The sequence below is a fragment of the Hippocampus bargibanti genome, linkage group LG18, assembly GCF_051943395.1.
Source record: "Hippocampus bargibanti isolate YZ-2025 linkage group LG18, ASM5194339v1, whole genome shotgun sequence".
Classification (NCBI taxonomy): domain Eukaryota; kingdom Metazoa; phylum Chordata; class Actinopteri; order Syngnathiformes; family Syngnathidae; genus Hippocampus; species Hippocampus bargibanti.
In genome coordinates, this window is record NC_142751.1 from 5,778,417 (window position 1) to 5,804,633 (window position 26,217).

At 39.6% G+C, this 26,217-nt stretch overlaps 1 protein-coding gene across 3 annotated transcripts in view; it reads left to right on the forward strand.

The window, feature by feature from the left end:
• The window catches only part of igsf9a (immunoglobulin superfamily, member 9a), a 58,794-nt gene that overhangs the window by 8,101 nt on the left and 24,476 nt on the right, over positions 1 to 26,217 (forward strand). For 2 of the 3 annotated variants that reach the window (XM_089020764.1, XM_089020765.1), the window contains 6 exons: positions 4,922 to 5,016; positions 5,159 to 5,359; positions 12,628 to 12,774; positions 13,352 to 13,500; positions 13,704 to 13,815; positions 23,593 to 23,734. In XM_089020764.1, coding sequence (XP_088876890.1) covers positions 4,956 to 5,016; positions 5,159 to 5,359; positions 12,628 to 12,774; positions 13,352 to 13,500; positions 13,704 to 13,815; positions 23,593 to 23,734 — 812 coding nt within the window. In that variant the 5' untranslated portion in view covers positions 4,922 to 4,955. Of the gene's footprint in view, positions 1 to 4,921; positions 5,017 to 5,158; positions 5,360 to 12,627; positions 12,775 to 13,351; positions 13,501 to 13,703; positions 13,816 to 23,592; positions 23,735 to 26,217 lie in introns of those variants that run through there. The other variant, XM_089020767.1, reaches the window with a different exon arrangement.

Here is a 26,217-nt window from a genome sequence, read left to right on the forward strand (position 1 = left end):
AACAGCAGTGATGAAAAATGACTATTGTTGGGAAATGGGAGGATGTTGTGTCAAAAATCACCGGTACCGGCAATACAACACATTAAAAAACAATCCATTTGACTGTATGGGCTACCGAACAAAGAACAAAAGTACAACAAATTCAAAAACTTGAAACGTATCGGCTAATTGGTCAGCCAGTTTGATGAATTAACATTTTGAAAAATCTTTAAAAAAAACAAAGCAAAAACTTTCCATTCATCCATTTTCCAATCCGCTTTATATTAACAAGGGTCGCGAGGGGTACTGTCGCCTACCCTACTATGGGCAAAGGAACACATATGGTCAATGGTAGACAATGAAAGAATCAGATGAAAAAGATGGTTGAATGGTGGGTGTGCATGTGGATAGTAGAAAATGTTTTTATTGTTGCTGTGGCTGTTGCCATCACTTTACTGTGGGCATCGCGATGTGGTGCATCATAATGGCCATCAGGAAAAATGTTTGAGAAAGTTGCCATCACATTGTGATGTATTTCCTCACATTGACGCTGTGGTAGGTTGCAATCAAGAAAATATACCACACGTCATTAATCTAACTTCAACTGCCTAATTCATATTTGACAAAAAAGTGAGTTATGATTTTCCCAAAGATTTATGGCTTGTGCGCTCTCCTCCATTTGCTCGTTCTCTGAGGGACCAACTCTGCTGACAACTTTTTTTTTTACTTCTGCTGCAAAAATCAAACTGTTTCATTTCCGCTATAACGTGCCGAGTGAAATAAAAGTTTCCATCAACATTGTGCTCACCAATTAAACATCTTTGCGATGCAGATTGTCTGTGGCTTAAAGTGTTGGAAACTCCCTTCTCCACTAGTTTGTTCTCAAGTGATTTTATGAAATTAAAAATTATGCTATTACTCAAATTAGCCTTAAAATGTTGCGTAATCCAGTTACAATATTTCAGATGTGTGTTGTGATGTAGAGAGTATGTTGCTTTAAGATAAAAAATGTGACACAATATATTGGCTGCGTATGTTTTATTGCTGACTTTAACAGTATATGTTGAAAACCAAACTTAATGAATGGACAATAGATGCAACTTCTCAATATATGTCATTGTTTGAACATTGAACATATATACAAATCCTGAATATATGTCATTGTTTGAAAATTCATTTACCACAGTTGATTTCCATGACATCAGTTTTTGGAGCCAGTCATTTACTTGATGATGTTGAGGTATGTGACAAGAGGACATCTGCCAGTCATGTGTCAACGGCCTTCCTTTCATATGTTCTCATCTGGGTAATTCTTTTTATGCTCAGTGGTCTTTGGAAGAACATTTTGCTATTTCTTTAGGTTATATAAGACGAGAGTAGCTCTGACAGTCAAAGCAAACATTGATGCCGCTTCCCGTCTTTCAGGACATCTCAGAGGGACACTAGACTTTTCTCAATCTTTTAATGCAGTTCCTTGAACACATCACACAAATAACATTCATTTCCATGGTTAATTGCAAATTCTATGTTGTCCAGGGGGTTTTCTTGTTCAGAAAAACCCATCTGACAGTATTTTGGATTGGACTGGATTAGCCTTTATTAGTCTCACAGTGGAGGAATTTACATTTCATAGCAGCAACGTGAAGAAAGGAAGAAGTACAGCAAACAAAATAGAGGATCTGCTGTAAAGGCAGCCACTCTCACGGCGCCATCTTGAAGTCAAAACAACAACAAAAACTAAATAACAAATAATGTGACACAACAAAAAAGACAGACAGTCATTCAATCTTCAGCCCTTTCTGCACCCTCTTTGTTGTATGAAGCAGTACTAGATGAAAGAGGAGAGGATCAATGCGCCCTTTTCACCAGTGGACCAGGGACGTCATGGTGAAATGTGCATGTCTGCTACCAGCTAAATGTTAAAAGCAAACAAAAAGTTGTAGCATTCTTTGATGGAAAGAGACTATCTAACATCTCTTTTCCGACGTAAATCCGCTTCAATTCCAAGCCGTGACGGTTCCGCATACGCATCGGCACTCTGCGCTGACGCTCCTTTATTATCATTGCATGTTTCTCAAATCATGATTCCATCCAGCCACAAACTGTCCAATAGCACTGACCTTTCTGCTGAAAAAAGCGGGGACTGTGAAAATGCTGCCCATTACAGGCTCAAAAAAGCAAAATCGCCCCAGAGCTGTCCAGCGATGACAGTCAAATGGCACTGACATTCTTTCCGAATCAAAAACAGTGTTGGAATATTCGTGGTGGCGAAAAGGCGCAATCGCTAAGCAGTTCCCTCCTTGATGAATGTTGTGGCCAAAATTTCTGAAAAACAATTTGTATCCGTTTCACACGACACACAACAACTCAAAGTGACAAAAGAAAACAAACAAAAAATAAACACCACAAAAACAACAACAAGATCAAGGCGCGTGAGAGCATTTGCTGATGGCTGCCCACTCGGGCGCCATTGCAGACTTTTCTTTGCTGTTTTCTTGTTGAGGCACTCGGATAACATTGAGCCATTAGTCAATACCCTTTTGTCCAAGTAGGGATTGGACTGTATTAAACTTTGTCAGAGTTTTTTGCATACTCGTTGGTGAAAGGCAATGGTGTCAGGAAAGAGGTTCAACCCTATGGGATCACCACCCGTCAAGTGTCAAGGGATCATGTCTACAGATCTCAGTTATTATGATTTGCATGGGGCATGCGCTCCTCAATGTGACTTCGATTTACAAAGAGCTGTGACAATAACTCAGAGGCTGGAAACCTTTGCTTATAAGTCGATGTGGGTTGAAAGGATAATGTGTAAGCTACTGTATATTTCTCTTCTATGCCCTTGATACGAAGCAGCAAAGGATTATGGTGTTACATGTTGTTTGAATATAAGATAAATTAGACATTTTTGGTAACAATATTTAGCACCTACTGGGAAGTGACAAGAACATATTTAGTGGTTTTATATATATATATATATATATAGGGCCTAAACTACCAGTAAGACTTTAATTTGCTGACGAAGTTTCTTGGATAAGAATCGAAACGTCCGACACCTTCAAAGAAGTACAGATGACGACTAAAGAAAACTTTTCATCGATGGACCACTCCTGTACGCCTGAGAGCTTACACAGACATATGCACAAGCATATTTCAAAAGTGCAATAACATTCACACAAAAAAGACAAAGTTAGACAGTTGGCATTCAGACCATTTGTGTACTTGTTATTTAGCTCTTTGAATCCTGATCATTTTAACTGGTATCTCAGCTCAAAGTTTATTTCTCTCCTTTTCTCCTGTATTGGTTAGCAATCGGCATGAGAAAATATCTTCATTAAATCAGATCTGCATGTTCTATGGCGGAAAAAAAAACAGAAAAAAGACCTTTTTGTGAAGGCATTATTCCAATAGTTTTTGCTTTTGTGACATCTCAAACTTCTAAATAAGACTTGTTTTCTATAAAACAACACACACAAAAATAGCTTTTAATGGCACACGTATTTTTTAGCACTCTCTTGAACTGATGATATGAACGATGAAGGGAAGTGAAAGAATGAGCTCAGCGTATGTGTGGGCAGGTGTATGTTTGCATATTTAAGCGCACTGAAATTTATGCACATTTTTTGGGGGGAATGTTAAGATGAAGTAGGCCTCACTTTGCATAGGTCATGGCTTCGATCCCATCTCCGGCCTGTAAGGAGCTTGCATTTCTGCCTGTGGCTGCGTAGGTTTTTTCCGGGGATGACGGTTTCCTCCCACATTCCAAAAAAATCATGCTTAGCGGGCTGATTGAACACTCTAAATTGTCTCTAGCTGTGAATATGAGAACGGATGGTTGTTCTTCTGTGTGTGTCCTGTCATCGGCTGGCAAAGGGTTCAGGGTGTCCCCGCCTATTGGCCAAAGACAGCAGGGAGGGATTCTGGCACGCCATGCCGCCCTTGAGTGGATGATGTGTTTCAGAAAATAGATGGATGGATAAAATTAAGCAATTTCTCTGATTCAAGAGCACAGAACATCTTTTTCACCACATTCTGGTTGCATTGTGTGAAGGCCCGTTTGTTGCAGTGTGGGTTTTTCATGAAAGCAGGCGATCTTTGTGCACATAGCTCATAGCTGCATGTTACTTTTGTATGGATGAAAGCATCCTGCTGCTTTCAGCAACTTCATGTCTCTCCTCATGGTGCAACATTTTCTTCCCAAAACCAATAACGGGATAACTATTGATTTTCTCCATGGTGACGTGTTCGAATGCATTCTCTATTAAATACTACTCCACCCAACTGTACTCCACAACTCCGCCACCTCCCCCATTAGTTCTACTTGTTCTGCAGCATGATCCTGGCTGATGTGTATTTATACATTGTGGGGAATAAAAGAGTTAAATCCTTAGACAATGAATTATGGCAGAGTTTCAAGGGATATCAGAATAAAGCATCCATGTGAAAACGATCACAGGTATGAAACTGTTCCCTGAAACATGAGGTGGCCAAAGGGTGAGCAAGTGTGGTCATGGCCACTTCTGTCCACCGTATAAGTCCACCAGTGTTAATTGTCATTGGGCACAAAGAGCTCATCTTATTTTGGCCTTTGAATGCCTGCAAGGTCTTAAAACCTCCATTGATGTGTTCGCAATAAAACATGACGTGCCATTATGCACATGACTCTTGGGAGATTTACATGACATTTGTGACATTTACATTCACAAAAAGATATAAGGGCCAGGGCGTTTTCTGGCTACTTTGGCAAATATGGCCATTTATGTAATGATATGGGATGCAATCCAATCATCGAAAGCTATATTAAAAATCAAAATGTTCCTTCCCCGGAGTCAGAAAAATCATGGCAGAAATAGAATCTCAAGCTGTTGTTGTTTCACAGATGGTCATGTGTTCCTCGGCCAAGTTATTGATGCGAGTGTGACATTTGTGTGCCTTTTGCCAACAGATTGAGCATGCTTCAGGTGGTCTGAACGACAGATATGGGATCAGGAAGATCTTACTCACGGACTGTGTCTGTGGTGGCTCTTTTTTGCCTATTCCGTAAGTACTTTTTCATTCAACTCTATATTTAAGGCATATTTTTTGGGGGAAAATGTACCATAATTTCCTGTATATTAAAAAAAAATATCTTGTGCTATAAAAATTGAGCACATTTATCCTTTTACTTCTCGCAACCCTGCAGGGACTATTGATGGAAAAATGTCAGAGGTGCATGGAAAGGTCAACGGTGTGGTGGAGTTGACTTGCATCGTTGGTCCGCCCTACTCAGCTGATGTGTCATCTGGGTCACCATATGTGGTTGAATGGGTGCGACAAGGGCTCGACGTGCCTGTGTTGATCAAATTTGGCTCCTATCCTCCTCATGTCCATCCACAATATGAGGGTAAGCAAACAATGGCGACTGCAGCTGAAGCGTGCGGTTTCACTCATTCGATTGCTGAAGGTCTTCTCTTATTTGTCTTGCATTGGGGGAGTTTTAATCTGAGATTTTTCATTCGAGAATGAATTTAGCAATCCTCACATAATAACACAAAAGGGAGATCTACAAATGATGATGAAGCCTCACTCTGTGTGACATTCAATACCAGCGATTTACATGGAAAGTGTGCGATATACAGGTATAACAAAACAGTGCTCTTCGACAAAAGGCACAACCACACCTTTCTGGCTAAACCAGCCGCTACGGGAGCCACTTTTAGAAAGATCCACGGCTCAGAAAACAAAGAATGTCTTTAGGGCAGTGGTCCCCAACCTATTTTGCGCCGCGGACCGGTTTAATGTCAGACAATATTTTAATACAAATACAAATAAATACAACAAAATAAGATGTTTGTTTTTTACTAATTTTGCAAGCTTACGGTGGGCTAATTTTAGCGGTATGTATCACGTGACCTAGATAAGCGTTTTGCATGAAGAGTAAGTCATAGACGGATGTAATCTGGTAATTTATCATTTTTCATTTTATGTAAATTAAATTACCAAATGACCCACGGACCGCTGCCGGTCCACGGCCCGGGAGTTGGGGACCTCTGCTTTAGGGGACATGATTATAGTACTCAGTAATTTTGTGTAGATCCGGTTGTCCTTTAAATTCACCAACAATGAATGTACAAAAGTAAAGCATGACTAGGTGTTTCAGATAGGCCTTTTTTTCTCGGAGTACTTCTCTTTTCCACCTTGTAATCTCAATCGAAAATCGACTGATGTGACCTTTTGGGTTCCTGCACAGAAGACATTTAAATGTTGAATGTTGAATGTCTTGTTCGCGTGACAATGCTGAAACTTCAGACAGCCTAGCTGCCAAGTCACAAGCTAATAATGCCCAGGTGCCCAGTGCTCAGGATCATTAGGGCAAAACAGCAGATGTGCTGTTTGCGCCAAATGGCTAACTCACAGACACCTTTAACTATTTCCAATCATCATAATACTTTTGGTGTCCTCGAATCATCTTGCGAACAGAATCATGTTGCGAAGTGAAGATTAATCATAAACAAAACAAAAACAAAACAAAAACAAAACAAAAAAACATCACGTATGAGCTTGACCAATATGCAGGAACCATAAGGTGATTATGACACTCCCTTTCAAGTACCACATTCTCTGCCATGAGATGCATTTGAAAAGGCACGAATTATGTTACAAATCATAAAGTAACATAACTAAGGTCTCTGTGTTGCAAGCACTACTTTGTTCAATTAATATTTATTAACGTCATGCCGAAACAAACCCTGCAATATCTTTTGCTGGGATACAAAACAATGATAGATCGATGTGATACTCATCGTTACATTTGTATTCCATTGTGGAGTTGTTGAGGGGCCTTCCCAAGTGTTGCCTGGCATTTCTCTCAGGTGGGAAGATTTATTGCTTTGTATGTCACTGCAACTCAACACACGTGCAAGCAATGTTTTCCATCGTGGTGATAAGATTGAAATATTTTCCAGGCGGGTGAGACCCAGGTGTATTTGGGCTGTCTGTCAATACCTTTGAGGAAATGAAGAGAACGCGTTTGGTGGCACATTTAAATGTCATATTGAGATTTCCCGAGGCAGTATAAGGAATAAGTCGAAATGCCATGCTTTTTCAACGATTGAGTGGGAGAGGGTGTTTTAAAAACATTGGAATAAATTGCTCAGTATAAAAAAAAGAAAAATCTAATAAATACTGCATTCACAATTATTGGAATTTTAACTTACTACATTTGCATGATTTCAGAAATTCCAACACATTTGCCTTATCGGTAATTGCGATGCAAAGTAGAGAGCAACAGTGGAGACAATTTATGTCTGCACGTGTGTGTGAAAGGATCAGTTCCTCTCCCATCTTAATGTGATGTCACTCCTTCCCTTTATCTGACCAGGAAATATCACTTGTACATTTACATCTCAATAAACTCATCTCGAACTTTGACTAGATAAATTACTGTTCTGTGACCGTTAAGCTGAATTCAATTTTGTCCAAAGTCCGTAAGCGACAGTCGCCATTTTGGGTCTCACTCTTGGGTATGATCCATCTGCGTGGGCCCAGGTCATGTTTTATAACAATGGATGTTACGGTATCACATAAAGCGGGGAAACCTGCTGTTATTCAGCACCCTCTAAATCTGAGGCGGGCCGTCAGGGCTTGCAAGGCCTTCTCTGCTGGCCTAAAAATATCGAATCACAGACTGATTAATTAAATTTTGTACATACATTCTTATTAAATAATTTTAAATTGCTTTTCCTGTGATGTGCTGCTTCCAGATGTGTGTTTTCATATTTAAGCATTTAACCAATCACATTTCAGCCATTGTTTGTTCCCAGGGACAGAAATCTACCTGGACGTTACAATCAGCCGTTACAATCAGCCGTTACAATCAATTCTGCAGGCCCTGTCACATTAAATGCGGTGTCAATGTTTTTGTTGCTTTAATGAACGTCTGTTGCTTTCATCAATCAGATTTTGAGTTGGTGACACACAGGGCCTGCGGGCAAGCCTGTGTAATGTCAGGGTTTTCTCAAACTATGATTGGCAAGTCACTAGTCAATCATAGTATCACCAGCTGCTAGTGACAACAGGATACTGGTCTGAGCTAGCTCACCATATCTGTAGCGAGCCGCATAAGCAAATTCATTGTTGTGTTGATTTAATTGTGGTTTTGTCAAACCACAATAGCTGAAGGAGAAGAAATTGATTTGGTTTCAGATGTACTGTGAAAGCAATTTTCAAGAAGGACCTTTCCAGAAAAAAATGGACATACAATGATACCTCAGCTCACAAACTTAATTGGTTTCCAGAAAGTGTGTGTAAGGCGAAAAGTTCGCCTGCCAAACATTTATTTCCCATAAGAAACCATTAAAAATTAGAATAATCAGTTCCCAGGTCCCCATAAAACATAAATAAATCTACTAAATAAGCCTTAATACTACACAAAATATACCTTATTTTATGTATAATAAATGTGCTGTTGTATTGTAATTAAAGAAATAAACTGCACTGTATAATAATGTCGTGTTATTTAGCTTTGTGATGGTTGTTGATGTAGTTGCCTCTTGATGATATCCGAGTGAAGTTGCCGAGCTTTCTTGGCGAGAATACCCTCATTCACACTGTCCCCTTCTAGCTGATTTTCATTAATCCAAATCAACAGAAGTTTTTCAACCTCTTCTGTTGCCTGAGACCGTTGCTTAATCAACACAGAAACACCCTTAGCCACACGTAGCAATGGTCGACTTAGCGTACTGGTACTAGGACGCTACGTCACACAAACGCATACCTCGTTTGTGTTTTTTGATGATCTCCTTCCTCTGCTCGACCGTAATTTTCTTTTGTGTCCTCTTCGGCTCAACACTAGCCTGTGGTGGGGTCTTTTTCAGTCCCATAATAGCAAAAGTACTCCACTCATTAACAAACCACGTCTGCACTTAAAGAAAGCGGGTGAGGAAAACTATTCGGCCAGCCACCATTGCGCTGTGTGGTTTGGTTCGTCCGCCAAAAACTAGTTAGTCAGTCAAGACTATATGCTCGCAAATTTAATGTTCGTAAGGTGAAAAGTTCATGAGCTAAACAAAGCGTTCGTAAGCTGAGGTATCACTGTAATTAAGAAAGGTCGGAAATGCTTCCCAACCCAATTGTTTAATCTTCTCTGCGATGTGAAAGAGTGACTCCTGCCCCCTATCATGAATCGACATATTCATGGTAAAAACTCAAACAGTTTAATGACAGTATTTCTTTCTTAATAAGTTATTACCTGGCTAACGGGACCCTATAGTAAATCACACCACACTTTTCATTTGCAGTCGCAGCCTGAATTAATTCAGACGTAGCACTACTGTAGGCCGAGGGGTGATATGCACGGCTTGCCACTGCTCTAAAAATCTTTAACCCCATGTTCTGCAATTGACGTTGCAATGTTTGTCGACAACTGCACCGGCTGTAAATCATCCAACAAAGGGGAACAAAACAATGGCTACCTTATCTCCCTCTGCTCCTGTGACAAACAAAAACGACTCTCCTGAAGTCTTACAAAAGTTTTGAAAGGGTTGCTTTGTTGTCTGTAGCTTCACATAACTACTTGGCTGTGGGAGTAACAGGTGCATCATGGGAAACAGGCTCTTTCAAAAACAACAGGTGTATATTTCACCTCCTCTGGTCATGTGCTCAGGTGTCACTGAGGGTTTGGCTTGGGGAGCCGCAGTTCAACTGTTGTCTCCCTGTTGACTGCGGCTCTTGTTTTTCTATGTCAGCTGACGACCAAATAGCGCATCATCATATCCGTTATTTATCTTATTGTTAGCTAATGTTTAAACTCGCCAATGTGTATGATTCAATGGTTTTGTAGCTGATTGTTCACAAACCTTTGGAGATTTTCAATGGATTTGTTTTGATAGAGCTGTGTAAAAAAGAAAGAAAGAAAAAGAGAGGAGCTGTGTGAACATGACCAACTCCTCCTGCACCCATACTTGATAAAAAAAACAAAGCTATATATCTATTTGTGATATTAGTGAGCTCTTGCTGATTAAATCCACTCGCAATCAGCAAGAACAGACGGTGGTCAGATGTTCAAGTTTCGCACACAGTTTATATGCTTCTCTCTCTCAAGTATACACACATGAATCTATGCTCTGGGATGACTCATGTTTGTTTCAGGCCCCCGCAACCAAATTGCTGCCGATCGGTTAATTTAAATGCCAATTTATCACGCCTCACCGAAGCCCAGAAAGAGATCATCACTCTGTGTCACGGACCTCCGCCAAGGCAGAAAATTGTAACCATGTCTTTTGTCCAAAATCATGAATTGCACAGTGTCCCAAGTCACAGTATGGAAAATCAAGTCTTGAAAAAGAAATCTTAGGTTGGAAAGTGTTTGGCTTTAGGCAATGTGGGAGTGCTTGTGTTTACATGCATGAATTCACCTAATGGAAGACATTTTGAGGCAGTCAGCTAATTGAAAGGCGCCAGTGAGCAGAAGGAGATGTGCAGATGAGAAAATGGTAGACGCAAGTTGTGTGTGTTTGCTTCAGTCCGTGTGAGAGAGCGAACATGCAGGAGTCTTTGCCCAAGACGTTCACAAACCGTACTTGCCGTTCAGTAATTGCCTGGTGTAATTTCGTACATCCGCAGGAAAGGTTCGGCTATTAAGTGAGTATTAATGTTTTTGCCCCAAAATTAGAACATTGAATATTCAATATACTTTTCTGGCAGACAAGACACACCAAATGTGTTCCTGAATTTTAAGGAGTCAAAATAAATGTGCTTACATATGGTGAATAGCAGTCATGCAGTACAAAAAAAAACATTACATTTGCTGCTCAAAAAGTTTTCGTTGAATTGACTCAATTTAATTTGGTGAGGTGGCTGCTCAAAATAAATAAATAAATAAACATTTTAGATGTTTTTATTAATCCCCATGAATTTTCCCCTAGAATGTTTATAGTTTGTTTTCTTTATCATTATTTTGTTTGGGTGCTTGAGTTTAAATCCCGCTCTGGCCTGCCTGTGTGGAGTTTGCATGTTCTCCCCACCCTTGTCACCCAGGTCCTCTGGTTTCCTCCCACATTCCATACACATTTATGGCAGGCTGATCGAACTCTCACAATTGTCCCCAGGTGTGAGTGTCAAAGAGGGTGGTTGTCTGTCTCTGCCTCAAAAACATTTTAATTTTGAAGAAACAGATATGCATTTTTGAGAAAAATAATGACATTTGTTATCAAGCAGTTATTGATAGGACTATTTTATATATGCACATTCGCAAACATCCAATGTCAGTTATCCACTTTTTGACAGTTCAGTGCACGCCACTATTATTAATGTAAAAATGTGCGCACACACTAAACAACCCCACTGTCAAATAATACATGAGACACAAGTCACTATAATTCATAACGTAGTTGAAGAAGTACACTGTACAGTATATTCTTTTTGTTTTTCTGTTCTCTTACTTCACACCCAAATTGACCTGATTCACATCTCTCACAGTCCAGCATTTCACCACTGGAGGCTTCAGTGTAGGTTATGTCTTTAGTGTAGCACCACCCAACTTCCTGTCCTTTTATCACAGGTCTCCCAGGCACGTTTGTTAGCCTGGCCAAACCTTTCCACTGTGGTGCTACGGTGACCTATTTATCACACTGAGCTGGTAAACAGTGCACTTTGCCCATTTTTAACTCCACCTTCCCTTCTATACTCTGTTGATTTCATCCCTGTTTGCAGCCGGGAAAAGTAAATAGGGTGGTGTTATCACCAATAACATAGTACTTAACATTAACTCCCTGCTTTTCCCGGATTGTCAGGAGCAACACTTGCTCCACAGTTTCAAGAACTTTGAACCTTGTGTGATATATTACGCACGACTGCACAGCTTTGTGCCCTTTTTCCCCAAGCTGTAGAAAAAAAAAAGAAAATAAAAAGAATACATCTTAACTCATTCGCTGCCATTCCAGAATTTATTTTGTAATTGAAAAGTGTGACATGGAGCGGAATTCCCCAATGTTTTTTTTTTTTTTTTTTTTTTTGTGGGTGTGCCAATAAAGCGCTGGTCAGATCTCTGGCAGTGTTTTTTTCCTTCCACGAGGGGGCAGCATTTGCCTTTTGTCCATACTACAGCTTCAGCTGCTGTTAAAGCGCTGTATAAATCAATATGTATGCAATCTATTGTATTTCATACACTCCATTTCAAGCTCAGATAACTCCAGACCCATATAATTTAGGAATTAACTCTTTTTTTCTGATTAAAGAAGAGACTCTCAGGTTTCTTAGGCTGAATTGAATGTTTATGTAGTCCTAAAAGTCAATATTCTGTGGGTCCTGCAATTTGAGTGAAATTGACAAAAACCCTGGCACTGGAGTGGACACATTTTTGCACATCGTCTGGCAGTGAATTAGTTAATGCTTTGAGCTAACCTGTCTTGAAGCAATCACCTGACACCTGTTCAGAGGTCAGATTTCCGCTTGTGTATGTGCCCGTGTTGTTTTGGGGTTTGGCATGGACTTTATGTGTGTAAGTGAGCACAACATGTAATGCCTCCAACACAAAATTGTGTTTAAGCGCCAACTTACACTGATTACACTGACAGACAGAAAAAAAATCTCATACAATGGAAATCCGATAAGATCTATGTTTCATGTACCCTTGCTGCTGATTGCTGTTTACATGCACTCGTGTCTTTGCAGGGCGGGTGTCTCTGGTGAACATCAGTGCTCTAAAGCTGGAGGGTCTGCTCCTGGACGACCAGGGACTGTATGGGTGTCACATCCTTTTATTAGATAAACCCAAAGATGAGCTTCAAAACAGCACCTGGATCATGCTTTCTGTACTTGGTGTGGCACTTGGTTTTCTTATTTCATTTTCACAAACACAATGCAAAATTTGGATTTTTTTTTTACATTGTCGTTTTATGGAATTCTATGAAACAGGACAATATTAATGTCAAATTTAGGGAGTATGTTCCTATAAAATCCCATACATCATAACTGTCAAGGTACTTTTGACTTTTCCTTACTGTAAACATATTTTTTTTTCATAAAAAAATGATTTTTGTTTGTAGAAAAATAATTATTTAAATTATTTAGTCTATCTAAAAATGCAATATTCCCCTTTGCTTTATTTTTATTTGACGGTGCTTTCGCAACATGCAGGTGATGGGATAACATGCATTATCGTACTGTAGGTATGGCCTTCACATATTGGCTGCACTTGACGACAGGCAAGAATGTCATTGACATAATGGGGGAGAGCTTGTAACGAGCCGTTGATTAAAAGAATGTAGATTGTTTTCACAAAGATTATATACATAAGGAATTGATTATATATATAAGAAATTGAGGTCAAGAAATACAGTTAATAATTTGATTTTTAGTTTACTTTTTTCACCAACAGAAGGTATTTTTTTTCTAGCGGCCCCAACCTTCTCCAAAATTCCTCCCCCGGTCCTGGAGGTTCTTGTTGGATGTCACCTCTCTCTTGTCTGTGCTGCCAACGGCAACCCTCTTCCAACCATCACCTGGCTGAAAGACGGCAGTGTAATTCAAACAGCAAATGATTGGGTAGGCTTTGATCATTACATTTTTATTTATAGTTGGCTGGCTAGTTAACACATACGCGGATGTACATATGAGGTTTTTATCCATATCTGTACTTTTGTGTTTCGGCCTTCAGTTCATTTTTTATGCATACTAACCATTCGTCTATTCTCTTGAACCTGCTTGTATGGTCCACCAGCATGTATCTGTCATGTCATGTTTACCAGGAGGGAGACTTTTCTTTGACAGCAGTGAGCATGCAGTCGGCGGGACAGTATACCTGTCATGCTTCCAACTCGGAGGGAAACGCAACTCTTGAGACAAAGGTAAAGATAAAAGGTCAGTAACAGCACTTGTCTGTCAGCTCGTCTGTCTGTGTGCCAGTTCCTTTGGGATGCCTCACGCTGGGACTGCAATGGCTATGGGCCAATGCGGGTTTTAGTTTCCATCTCTTGCATCATCATGGAGAAGCAAAGGACTCTCAGGCTGTACACTTTTATTGACACTAAACACAGATTCCACAATATCATCAGTATTATGACTTTACCTTCACAAAAATGTTATTTTTTCTCTCCCAGATTTTTCAGTTAGCACTGACAATAACAACAAAAACTAAGCAAATCTATCACATAACTTAATTACACAAACAAAAAAAACATATATTCTCATCTATAATTAAAGCGCAATTATTCAAGGCTATTTCAAGGAGAATGCATTTTGAAATGAAAACAATCTGTTTATACTTATTTTATTTGACCATATTTATAATGATCACTTGCATTTTTTACATGTATTTCTCCACTCGGAGTCTTGTCTGCCTGTTATGTTGACTATCGTCCCATAGATCTATTGTCGATGTATCAACCAGAGTTCGAGAGTGACCATGTTGGAAAGGATTAGAAATGAGGTCATTTGAATCAGAATCAGAATCAGAAAACCTTTATTCGTCCCACAATGGGGACATTTGCAGTCCACAGCAGCAATTTGAATTTAAAGATGACTTAGGTTGAATTTTGCAGAGAAAAACATTGAACGAGCAGACTTGCATGGTCTGGGCATTTCCAGACAAGAGACAGTGAGTTGATTGGCATAAGATTGATCGAGCTCGTGAAGGAAGTCATGAGGTCACTTGGCTTTAGGGAGAAAGCAGAATTTTAATATTACATAGAAACCAAATGACGCGTTGTGACGACTACTGATGGGACAAGCTGAAATGAAAAAAAAAATGATTGTGTTGATCAAGACCTAAAATTAATACTGAACACGGTTTAGGGTAGCTTGTTGAAGTGGACATTAAACACCTGTCCCAATTTCTCATCCGACTGCATTTTTGAAAGGGCCACATGACAGATTGAATTGAAAATTAATTGGCCACCCCTGAACTCAATCATAACCCATCCTTTTTCTAATCTGCTTATCTTCAAGAGGGTCACGGGTGCGTTGGAGCCTATCCCAGGTGTCTTTGGCTGACAACCTGAAATGGTTGCCACCCAATCACAGGGCATACAGAGACGAAACCCTATCTATGCTCGCACTCTCACTTGGCATTAATCTGCCACGCATGTTTTTGAGATGGGGGTGGAGGGTACGTCGAGGAAACCCACACAAGCTCAGTGAGAACATGCAAACTTCACACCGGAAAGACTGAGGCGAAATTGAACCCTGCATCTCTGCACTGTGATGTACACGTGCTAACCAGTTCACCTCCATCCATCCATCCATCCATCCATCCATCCATCCATCCATCCATCCACCCATCCATCCATCCATTCATCCATCCATCCATTTTCCGTACCGCTTATTCCTCATTAGGGTTGCGTGGGGCGCCGCAGCCTATCCCAGCTGTCTTCGGGCACGAGGCGGGGGACAACCTGAATTGGTTGCCAGCCAATTGAGGGCACACCAAGACAAACAACAGTCACTCTCACACTCACACCTATGGAAAATTTGGGGTGTTCAATCTGCCTCCCATGCATGTTGGAAGGTGGGCGTGCTAACCACTCGACTACCGGGCCGCCCCAGTTCACCGCCATGCCACCCTTAATCATAATTTACAAGCTAAAATTCAATACATTGTGAATATCTATATTTGCAGTTTTGCAATTGAGAGAGTTTTATGTGACATTCAAATATACTCAATTATATGAAACCATTAGTGTTTGTCTATTTGGGGTCTGTGACTGACCCCTTTCCTATTCCAATGGAATTAGATCCACAGTGACAAAGATTTCGGTGGCGGAAAATAAATGTATCCATCGAAGTCATTGTAAAAGATTATGCTTTTCTTTTCTTTATTTTTTTTCAATTACTCACATTAAATCAAGCTTCAGTTTGTGCATCCACCTGTGCCCTAGCCATGACCCGTCGGAGTCAGAGAGTTTCACACCGGCAGACAGAAAATTTCTACTGTGGTTAAACGTTCGCCACACTTGGTGTGAAATAGTGGTTTCACAACAGCTGCACGCGGTGAAAAGGTGTGAAACAGTGAAGTAAAACCACTGATCGGAGTCTGTTCGACGAACCAAAACCTTGAGTATAGAACAACTCCTACTAGGATAACGCTCACGACCAAAGTTTTTTTTTTTTTTTTTTTTTTAATTAATTCAAATGGCATGCAAACATACAAAGTAATAGAAACAAACAAACAACACTGCAAACAAAACACAACAAAAGTAAACAAAACCATTGGTTTTGAATAGCTTGTGGAGCTTCTAAAAGTACATCTGAGGTGCGTCTCAGCAAATCTTTCTGCATACTTGATATTTTCCAAATAGTTGGCAACATACATTAGGTGACAAAATCGCGTATGAGACAGTACCTGATCGCACAGGAAATAGAAGTTCCTGACAGATAATCATTTTACAAGAAGAAAGAAGAGGAGAGAAGAACAAAATAGAAGAGAGAGAGAGCGGGGGAAGGGGGGTGCCAGGGGTTTTAACATTCCATCGAGTCTGCACAACATAGTGAAATTGACAAAAAAAAGAGAGGGGGGGGGGACACCAGATGATTTCGGCAAGCACATCATCCTATGCCATATTTCATCAACAAATCATGTGTTTTGATAGCATTTGGGTCGGCAGATGGTTGAATTGTTTTCTGATATAGTTTCATTTCATTTTGAAATATTACAAATAGTGGTTTCCTCCCACAAAATTTAGATTTATGAATATGATGTTTGGCAAGAAAAACTAATAAATTAATAATAAAATATTTATCGTTGGTCTTGTTGTAATATCCAAACAGCATGTCTTTGTAATGAAATATGAACAGAGAAGTGACTTTACATTGAACGTATTTGACAAAGTGTTTCCAGAAGCGAGTAGTTTCGGGACAAGCCCAGAAGAGGTGAGTTGCAGTTTCAGGCTCAGCTTCACAAAATGTACATGATATATCCTGTAAGGACCGTATCTTATGTTTAACAGGATAGCAACTGTGCAAAAGTTTGTATGTTATTTCTCTTTGTTTGTTGGTGATGAAAAATTTATATGGGAGGGTCCAAACCTTTTCCCATGGAATATTTGGGACATACGTTCTCCAGTGATGAACAACGTAGGGAACCGTCACAAAAGATTTTTGAAACAAATGTCGAATTGCACGGTTCCGATTTCGAGCAATTGATGAGAAACAGAGTTTCCCCAGGGCAGTTTCTGTCACTGGAATTGGCGGTGGTCTGTCGGGAGTAGCGGAGTGACCCTTGAACAGGCTTATGATACCACTTGGGATGGCATCCATAACGATGGCAAAGTCCTTAGGGGTCACAGGGATTTGATGCGTATTGAGAAACTCAGCATAGTTCATTAAAACATTGTTTGTGTTAAAAAGTTGCTTTACATAAATGATACCCCAGTCAATCCATCTCGACAAAAACAGTGATTTGTTTTTGTACAAAATATGACAGTTATTCCAGATCATACATGAATGCGGAGAGAAAGAATGGTTATACATTAGGCACCAGGCTAATAAAACTTGTTTATGAAATTTTGATAGGTTAACAGGCAATTTTTCAACCTTATAATTACATTTCAGCAAGAAAGACAGACCACCAAGTCGGGAAAACATGGATTTTGGAATGAAATTCCAGATTGCATCAGGGCTACACAGATAATTACGCAGCCAGTTAATCTTAAACGTATAGTTTAGAGAAGTAAAGTCCAAAAAATCTAGGCCTCCCTCCTTTACCGTCCTGGATATGACTGAGTTTCTTATATAATGAGTTTTATTTTTCCATACAAAGTTATACATTATTTTGTCCATTGTCTTACATGTGCTTGGATCCACATTTAAAGCCATTGTAGGATATACAAACCGAGAGATTCCCTCACTTTTTGCTAGCAGTATTCTTCCGTTTAGTGATAGATCCCTTTGTAACCAGTGATTAAAGCGCTTCTTGGTTTTATCAATTATTGGATCGAGGTTCAAATGACAACGCTCTTCGTCGTCTTTGGCTATGACAACACCTAGGTACGCCACTTGATTTTTAACAGGTATGTTGTATAGCATAGATTCATTACATGATTTCACAGCTAACAACTCACATTTATTTATATTAAGCGAAAGACCTGACGCTTTGGAAAACTCTTTAACCAGAGCTATGGCCCTTGGAATTTGCTCAGGATTTTTCAGGAAGAGTGTGGTGTCATCTGCCACCTGGCTAATCACAACCTGCCTGCCCGCTACTTCAATCCCTTGGACCTCGCTTTCAGTGACCAACAGTGATAAAATTTGTGCTGAAAGTAAGAATAAATAGGGAGAAATGGGACAACCTTGACGGATGCCACGGGAGACGTTGAAGCGAGGGGACGTACCATATTTAAGCAGTATTGAGGAGTTGCAGTTGGTGTACAGTGTCTTAACAGCCTGAGTAAAGTAGTTTCCAAAACCAAACTTATTAAGTGATTGAAAAATAAAACGGTGTTCCAAGGTGTCAAAGGCTTTGTAAAAATCGAGAAATAAAATAAAACTATTGTGGTTAATAAGTTCCTGATAATCAAGAATATCCAATACAAGACGAACATTATTGGCAATGTGTCTTTTACTCAAGAAGCCTGACTGTGTTTCACTAATTATATGCGGTAAGGATTTTCTAATTCGGTTTGCAAGAATGGAGGCCAAAATTTTATAGTCTGTATTTAATAGGCAGATAGGGCGCCAGTTTTCAAGAGATGATGTGTCTTTTTTTGGTTTTGGAATGAGAGATATAAGACCTTGAGAGAGTGAACAGGGGAGGGAGCCTTTTGAGATGCTTTCAGCAAAAACATTGAGCAGGAAAGGAGCCAAAGGTTCAGAGAAGGTTTTATACAATTCTGAAGTAAGCCCGTCGTTTCCAGGAGATTTATTCATCTTGAGCTGCTTAATTGCATCCTGCACTTCAATTAGATTAATTGGTTGATCACATCGTTTTTTCTCATTAATGCTAATAGTTTTATTGGACGTAATGGACTCTAAAATTGACACTGGCTCTGCTTGCATATGGTTGGAAGTATATAGGTTACCATAGAATTTTGAGCAGAAAGAGGAGCTTTTGTGGTAGTCTGAAACAATTTTGTTATCAATTTTTAATGTGTCAATGGTTTGCTTTTTAGATTTAGATTTTTCCAAGTTAAAAAAGTACGATGAGCATTTTTCCCCTTCTTCCAGCCAACGCCTCCTGGATCTGATGAATGCGCCCTCTGCTTTTCGTCTATATATATCATCAAGTTTATTTTGGTAGTCTGCTAACTTGCCGTGATCATCCTCAGATAGGGTTGCTGATTGACTGGAAAGAGACATTATTTGAGCACATAAATCATCCTCTTCCGCTCCTCTGTGTTTCGCTAAATTGCTGCTATATTTCCTCATATATTTACCAATTTCGTATTTTAGAAGTTCCCATTGGAGGCTGAAAGATTTTTGAAGAAGAGCTGTGTCCCAATGAGATTTTATTAACCTGTTTATATTTTCCTTTACTTCATCATGGGCTAACAAACTATTGTTCAGCTTCCAACATAAAGCCTTAGGAATATTCATAACTGGTGTCAAGGTTACCTTAAGCGTAATTATTTTATGATCAGACAGTGGTGCTGGGTGGTAGTCTACTTCAACGAGGTCCGCAGAGATTGTTTTAGATATCAAGCTCACGACCAAAGTAAGAGGACAGACATTGCTTTTAATGATGCCCATTGTAATCATTAATATTCATGATTTTAAGTCTTAAATACTGGGCGCTCGGTTTGGGTGTTGTCTTCTTGTGGTGCCTTGCTGAAGCAATACAAGATTGTTTCAATAGGGACCTGAGTGTCCCAGATTTATATGCATCTGGATTAGATCTAATGTTAGGGAAATAAAACGGAGTGAATTGAATCTACGGAATCCTGGTCATCTCTTCTGAATACTGATTATTCAATGTCTGAGAGAGTTGATCTTGTTGCCTCTTAAAACTGTTTTATCTCTCCGCCATATTTCAGTTTGAACAAGAGTGACGTCGGACAATCGAAACTTAACTAATTTGTGACATTTTATTTGTTTTAAAAATACCCAAAATCACTTCAATTGCCACCGTCTTCCTCCAACTGCTACTTGGCAGTATATCCAATGAATTTGTTGAGAACTTTAGAAGGCCCATTTGGCATATCAAGTTCTGTGGTGGCTCTACACTTGTAGGCTGGATCTCTTCGCAGACACACAAGATGCTTTGCTAAATGCTGACTTGCAGCCAAATTCTCCTCCTAATGTTTCGGGTTCAGAATACCGCAGTACCTTCCAGAAGGTTTTCACCGGAACATTGTACAGGGCAAATATGGCTAATTGGATTACACTCCCAATGTACTACATAGAAAAGAGGGGACAGACTTGATTTGACAGAAAGTCTACTTTTCAAGCACATGCACTCACATCACACACACACAACACACAACACACCACACACACATGCAAACGCACACATACAAACACACACTATGCGGATCAACAGTCATTATATACAATAACATGAAAAAAAAAATAGAAAAATAAATTAGCGAAGATTAGCTTGGGAGAATAGCATTGTGGAAAGGGAATCATTACCGACCTTAGTGGGGTACCTGACACGGAGGCAGGAACACATGTAACACACAGCGTGTTAAGTGCAGTCCGTATTGTACGTACATGTACCATTTTAAAATACTTTTCCTGGTGCGCAAGATTCACAATTTGGGGCAAGTCCATGGACTACTGTTTGCCCATGATTGATTAGTTGGGCACTCCTGCCAGAGAATGGTGTGAAAACTGGAACTTTTTTTCTTAATCATCTCTGCAGAGGAAATCCAACTGCATACATTTAGAATACAGAAGTGTTCAAATGGGATTTTACGGGCCTTGGTGAGGAGGGGCCTGCATGCATACTCTGTGGGAGTGGGACGACATAAATATGGTGATGGAGTGTAACTGCTCCACTTGCAGCTGCCAAATGAAATTTATTTCCATGCACCATACTGTTGATAAAACACAGCAGTCAATGAAAATGTTTCATGACATTGTATGTTTTAACACTATTATTTACTGCACAATGGCTACAAGGTGACACGGCGTTATTCCAAGCCAACTAATGTGGTAATACATCATTATGAATTCATCTTCAACCCTAAATCACCCTAAAACATATTCACTGTTCAGTCACATGTTCCGGATTTCCACTTTTAATTTTATCCCATAAATCCGATATTTGCTGAAAAACTCGTCTATTTGCTCTTCTATTTTAATGAATTGCTTTGGTGCTATCTTGTGGCCAAAAATGTACAGTATTTTATGAAACATTCTTGCGCAGATACAGTATACACCTCAGTCTTCTGACATTTTTTATTTTGCTTAAAATATCTTGTTTTTGTCTCTTCACCCCCACCCGCCTTTTTTTGCTGCTGTGGACTGCAAATTTCCCCATTTTAGGACGATTAAAGGCTTTCTGATTCTGAAAAGCAGCTCCTGTCTTTTGTTTTTTTTTTTTACTTTCATTCCTTTCATAACTTTGCTGCTGTGAAATATACATTTCTCCACTGCAAAACTAATAAAGGCAAATCCAATCCAATCCAAAGTGAGCTAACGAGCTTCATGGTGTGCTTTGTCACCACCATCTTGTGGCAGGTATTGACCATTATAAATCCACCCCATAGTCTTCTTCTTGTAGTCTTCCCCTAGTGTCAGTTACAATTTCCTGTTTCATAGCTGCCGTTTGCTGACATGGAAGTAGTATCATATCTTTGTTGTGGTGTTTTCATTTCATTTTTAGATTTCATATCAGTGTTCGAGTACTTGTAGTCAGCCAAACACGATCACAAACGCAGGCTGATTTATATTATCTGTGTTTATGATGCTTGATTTAGGAGCGCTGCCACATGAATGGATTGCAGTATGTTTGCTTGATGAGCTGATGGAAGAGTCTAAAAGCCTTAAGCAACCCGTAAACCATCACTCAGGCATCCATCCATCAAGCATTTAAGGGATGTAGAACTGATGAGTGATGACTGCTGCAGTCTTGATGTGCATATTTTAAAATGACCTATGCGATGAATCAAACCGGCAATATGGAGGGAGGCTTTGCAAAACCACACAGTTTAGAGCTCTGGCATCAGCATTACATAAGACACAAGACATTTTTTCCAGTCAATGCATTGCTAGTGTTTTGCATAAGGATTATGGGTGCATCTAAAAATATACAGCTGTATACATCTTGAATGTTGTGAAAGGCGCTTATAAATAAAATGCATGATGATTATTATAAATACTATTTTAATAATATAGTAACCAATTAAATGTTTTATTTTATTTTTGTTAATTCATTAGCTGGAGGCTATTAATGATGAAAGCTTCCAGCTAATGAACTGTTCGAATTCATCATAGAGATAAAAGATACACAATATGACAAATTTAAATATTATTATTATATACATTTACAATTATTATTATTATTATTTACAATTTTGTATTTTCCTGTTTTGACTCACATGTAATATTTACATTGAAGAAACTCCTGAAGTGCAGCCCAACTGGTTAACACTTCGACCTCACAATGCACATCTCGTGGGTTTAATCATTCCTTGTGTAGAGTTTGGATGTTGGATGTTGTGGTTTTTCTCCGGTTTACTCCCATGTTCCAAAAACATGATTGAACATTAAATTGTCACTCTGTATAAGTGTGAACACGGTTGGTTGTTCGTCTCTGTGTACTTGGTGATTGGTTGGCAACACGTTCAGAGTGTCCCCTACCTACTGCCCGTAAACAGCTGGGATAGGCTTTAGCACTTGTTAAGATGACTCGGATACGAAAATGAATTGAAATCAAAAATGCAAATGAATGAATTATACTACGGAACTGAGGTCGCCAGTTCACGTCCCGGTCCGGGGGAGCTTGCATGTTCTCCCCGGACCCGCGTGGGCTTTCTCCGGGTCCTCCGGTTTCCTCCCACACTCCAAAAACATGCATGGCGGATTGACCACTCCAAATTGTCTATAGTTGTAAGTGTGAGAGTGACTGTTGTATGTCTTTGTGTGCCCTGCGATTGGCTGGCAACCAATTCAGGGTGTCCCCCGCCTCGTGCCCGAAAACAGCTGAGATAGGCTCCAGCATCCCCCGCGACCCTAATGAGGAATAAGCGGTACGGAAAATGGATGGATGGATGGAACTACTAAAATGGCATTTTCTGATATATTGACACACTCCTGTGTGGACATACATGGGACTTGCTGCATGGTTATTTATTCATTTCATTCCAACAAAATTATTTATGACTATTATGATTAGTCTTGTATATTAGCATGCAACTTCGATCTCTTAGTTGTTGCATTCCCTTGTTTTGGTTTAAACTTTGCCATGGCACAGCTTCCTCTATTTTTAGCAGCTGCTATATTTTAGTATGTGGGGGATGGTTGTGCTTCTCTTCTGCAGCAGCATTGCTGAGCGTTCTTTAGTAATTTTCAACGCTATGTTTTGCTTCTTAATATTTCTTTGACCGACAAGAAGTGAAAATCATCAGCATAATAAAGTAAAAGCATAGCCACAAATGGATGGAATGCTTGACTCAGTTAGAAAAAGAACTTCATTACACCTGCAACAAATGTCTCAAATGGATTTAATGAACAGTATGTGTGGCCTTTGCCTTAATCCAGGTCCCCCCGTCATCATTGTACCTCCCAAAAGCACCTCCATCAATGTGTCCCAGGATGCACTTCTTCACTGTCAGGCCCTGGCTTACCCCTCAAATATGACGTACGTGTGGCTGAAAGGAGGAGAAAATGTCTACCACCTTGAGTAAGTTCTAAAATTTTTCATTATTGAGTATGAGGGTTCACTTTTTACTCTATGTTCTTCGTCGTGTAATCTGTATCATTATCAACACTTTCGAAGGCAGTGGTTACTACAATGAACAGCTCATCATCTGTCTGGTAACAGTGTCCATGAAAGGGTTAAAAACACGTCTTTGCAATATATCAAACACACGTTTTAATTTATTTGTCGTCATCAATACATTTTCAGCATACCTCTCTTTTGAAAATAATCCGAATTCACACAGTTTCAGCTTCTCAACAGTAAATGTTGCCCGATTTCTGTCATCATCCATGAAAGCGGAGCGTGAGAGTGAAACATTGGAAATATTTTTCCAAATTTTTTTCACAATACATACCAAACCCAATTACTGAAATCTCAGATGCTTATTTGTGCACTGTCCATTTGAAATAATGCTGTTTTTTTTAAACCAAAACGAGGGAAATTTAAATAAGATTTTTTTTCTTCAGATTCATCTATACATCAAATAAAAAGTGATTTATTGAATATTAAAATGTTTGCTAGTTGCAGCTAACTACCCGAAATATAAATGCTTCACCGTAATGTTGCAGAATAAAATAAGACCCTTTGGGAAACACGATCATGCAAGGCTTGCAAACACCACCCACCAACCTGCCAAATGTGGGAGAATATCAGCTGTAGTGGATGACCCCGCCGCTCCCATGAGCCACTTTGAGGATGCAATGGCTCATCTTTAATCCGTCAGCCATATGAATTTCCTCACCATGCATGATTTGGCACACGTGCTTTTAGGATTGGTTAGTGAAAAAAATCATTTGAAGGCTGCTCCTGCCCCATTCAATCTCTGCAAACTTCCTCAACACTGTCTCCTCTTCTTCATGCTGCGTGCTGGTTGTCGGCAGTGAGACTGTAAAAATAGGCCACACATTCAGTTATTGTGAGAAGAAATCGATTTGTCTCTACTATTTCTTTCAGTAGTGAGTGATAAAGCTAAGTGAGTGCTATCACTCAAATACACATTGCCGGTTTCACCAAAATAGTGTTTGACTAATTCTGTGCAATGCATGGATGAACCCATTGCTGTGTAGCACTGACCACATTAGCAGCGTAGACAGTCTTGTGTGGGTCAAGTCACTAGCCTCAAATGTGCCCCTGCCTTAAATTACAACAACAGAATTGTGACAAGTGAGAATGCCGAGTTGCTAGTGTCTCTGGGGAACCACTGGCCACTGGATCATATATTCCTCACCGTTCAAGTGTTGGTGGGTGTGCGTGTGTGAGCAAATTTCTCCAACAGATCAAGTTGTTAATGCTTTGGATGTATTAAATAAGTAAAACAATAAGGGACTGAAGTCCATAAATTGAAGCACATTTCAAGTGCTTTGATAAATTGGGATGTGCAAAAATACCCACAGCCAATTGATGGTGTAACTACAAACTAAATTGTCTTGTCGGGACTACGAAGCACTTTGCTGTAATCAAGAGAAGAGATGAGAGGATACTTTAATCCTCCTGTGTATGTCGAAGGTGGAACATCTCAAAGACTATGTTATTTTTTTCTCAGTGATGACTGCAACTGGACCAATGGCTGGCGGTACATTACCTTTATAATGGGGACTTGGTTGCCCTCATCCACCCCTTAATACCACCATTATCATGTCATATAAAAATAAATAAATCAATACATACATACATAAATAAAAAAATAAATAAACAAAAAAGTAAACAAACACTTGATGGATGGATGGATGGATGGATGGATGGATGGATGGATGGATGGATGGATGGATGGATGGATGGATGGATATATACTCACTTATTATACCACTTTCTTTGCTGCTCAGAGCTACTTACTTGAATGGGTAGTCAATGCACATTTGCCAAAATATTCTAAAATAAGGATTATCTGTTTGGTGTGTGACATTCACACATCATTTGTCCATCTGTTTCAAATGCCATTTTTGTCATACATCTAGTTCGGAAGCATTGGATTTGGATTTGATTGGCCTTTATTAGTCTCTCAGTGGAGAAATTTACATTTCACAGCAGCAAAGTTATGAAAGGAATGAAAGTAGAAAAACAAAATACAGGAGCTGCTTTTCAGAATCAGGAAGCCTTTAATCGTCCCACAATGGGGAAATTTGCAGTCCACAGCAGCGGGTGGGGGGGGGGGGGGGTGAAGAGATAAAAACAAGATATTTTAAACAAAATAAAAAATGTCAGAAGACTGAGGTGTATACTGTAATTTGTATTTGGTTTTGTCTTTCTGCTGTGTGTTTGTGCGCGTCAACATGTGCATACATAGATCAACCGACACTCGTGTTTCATTGTGTGTGTCAATTTGTTGTGGATAAGTGCATAGACTCGCAATCACTGCGACAAGTAGGCACTCACACCAAATAGTCTCTGACAACACAAAATACAGCCAAAATGTTTTTGGCTCATGTCACATCAAAAACCTCAAATTAAATTTGCTTAAAATCACA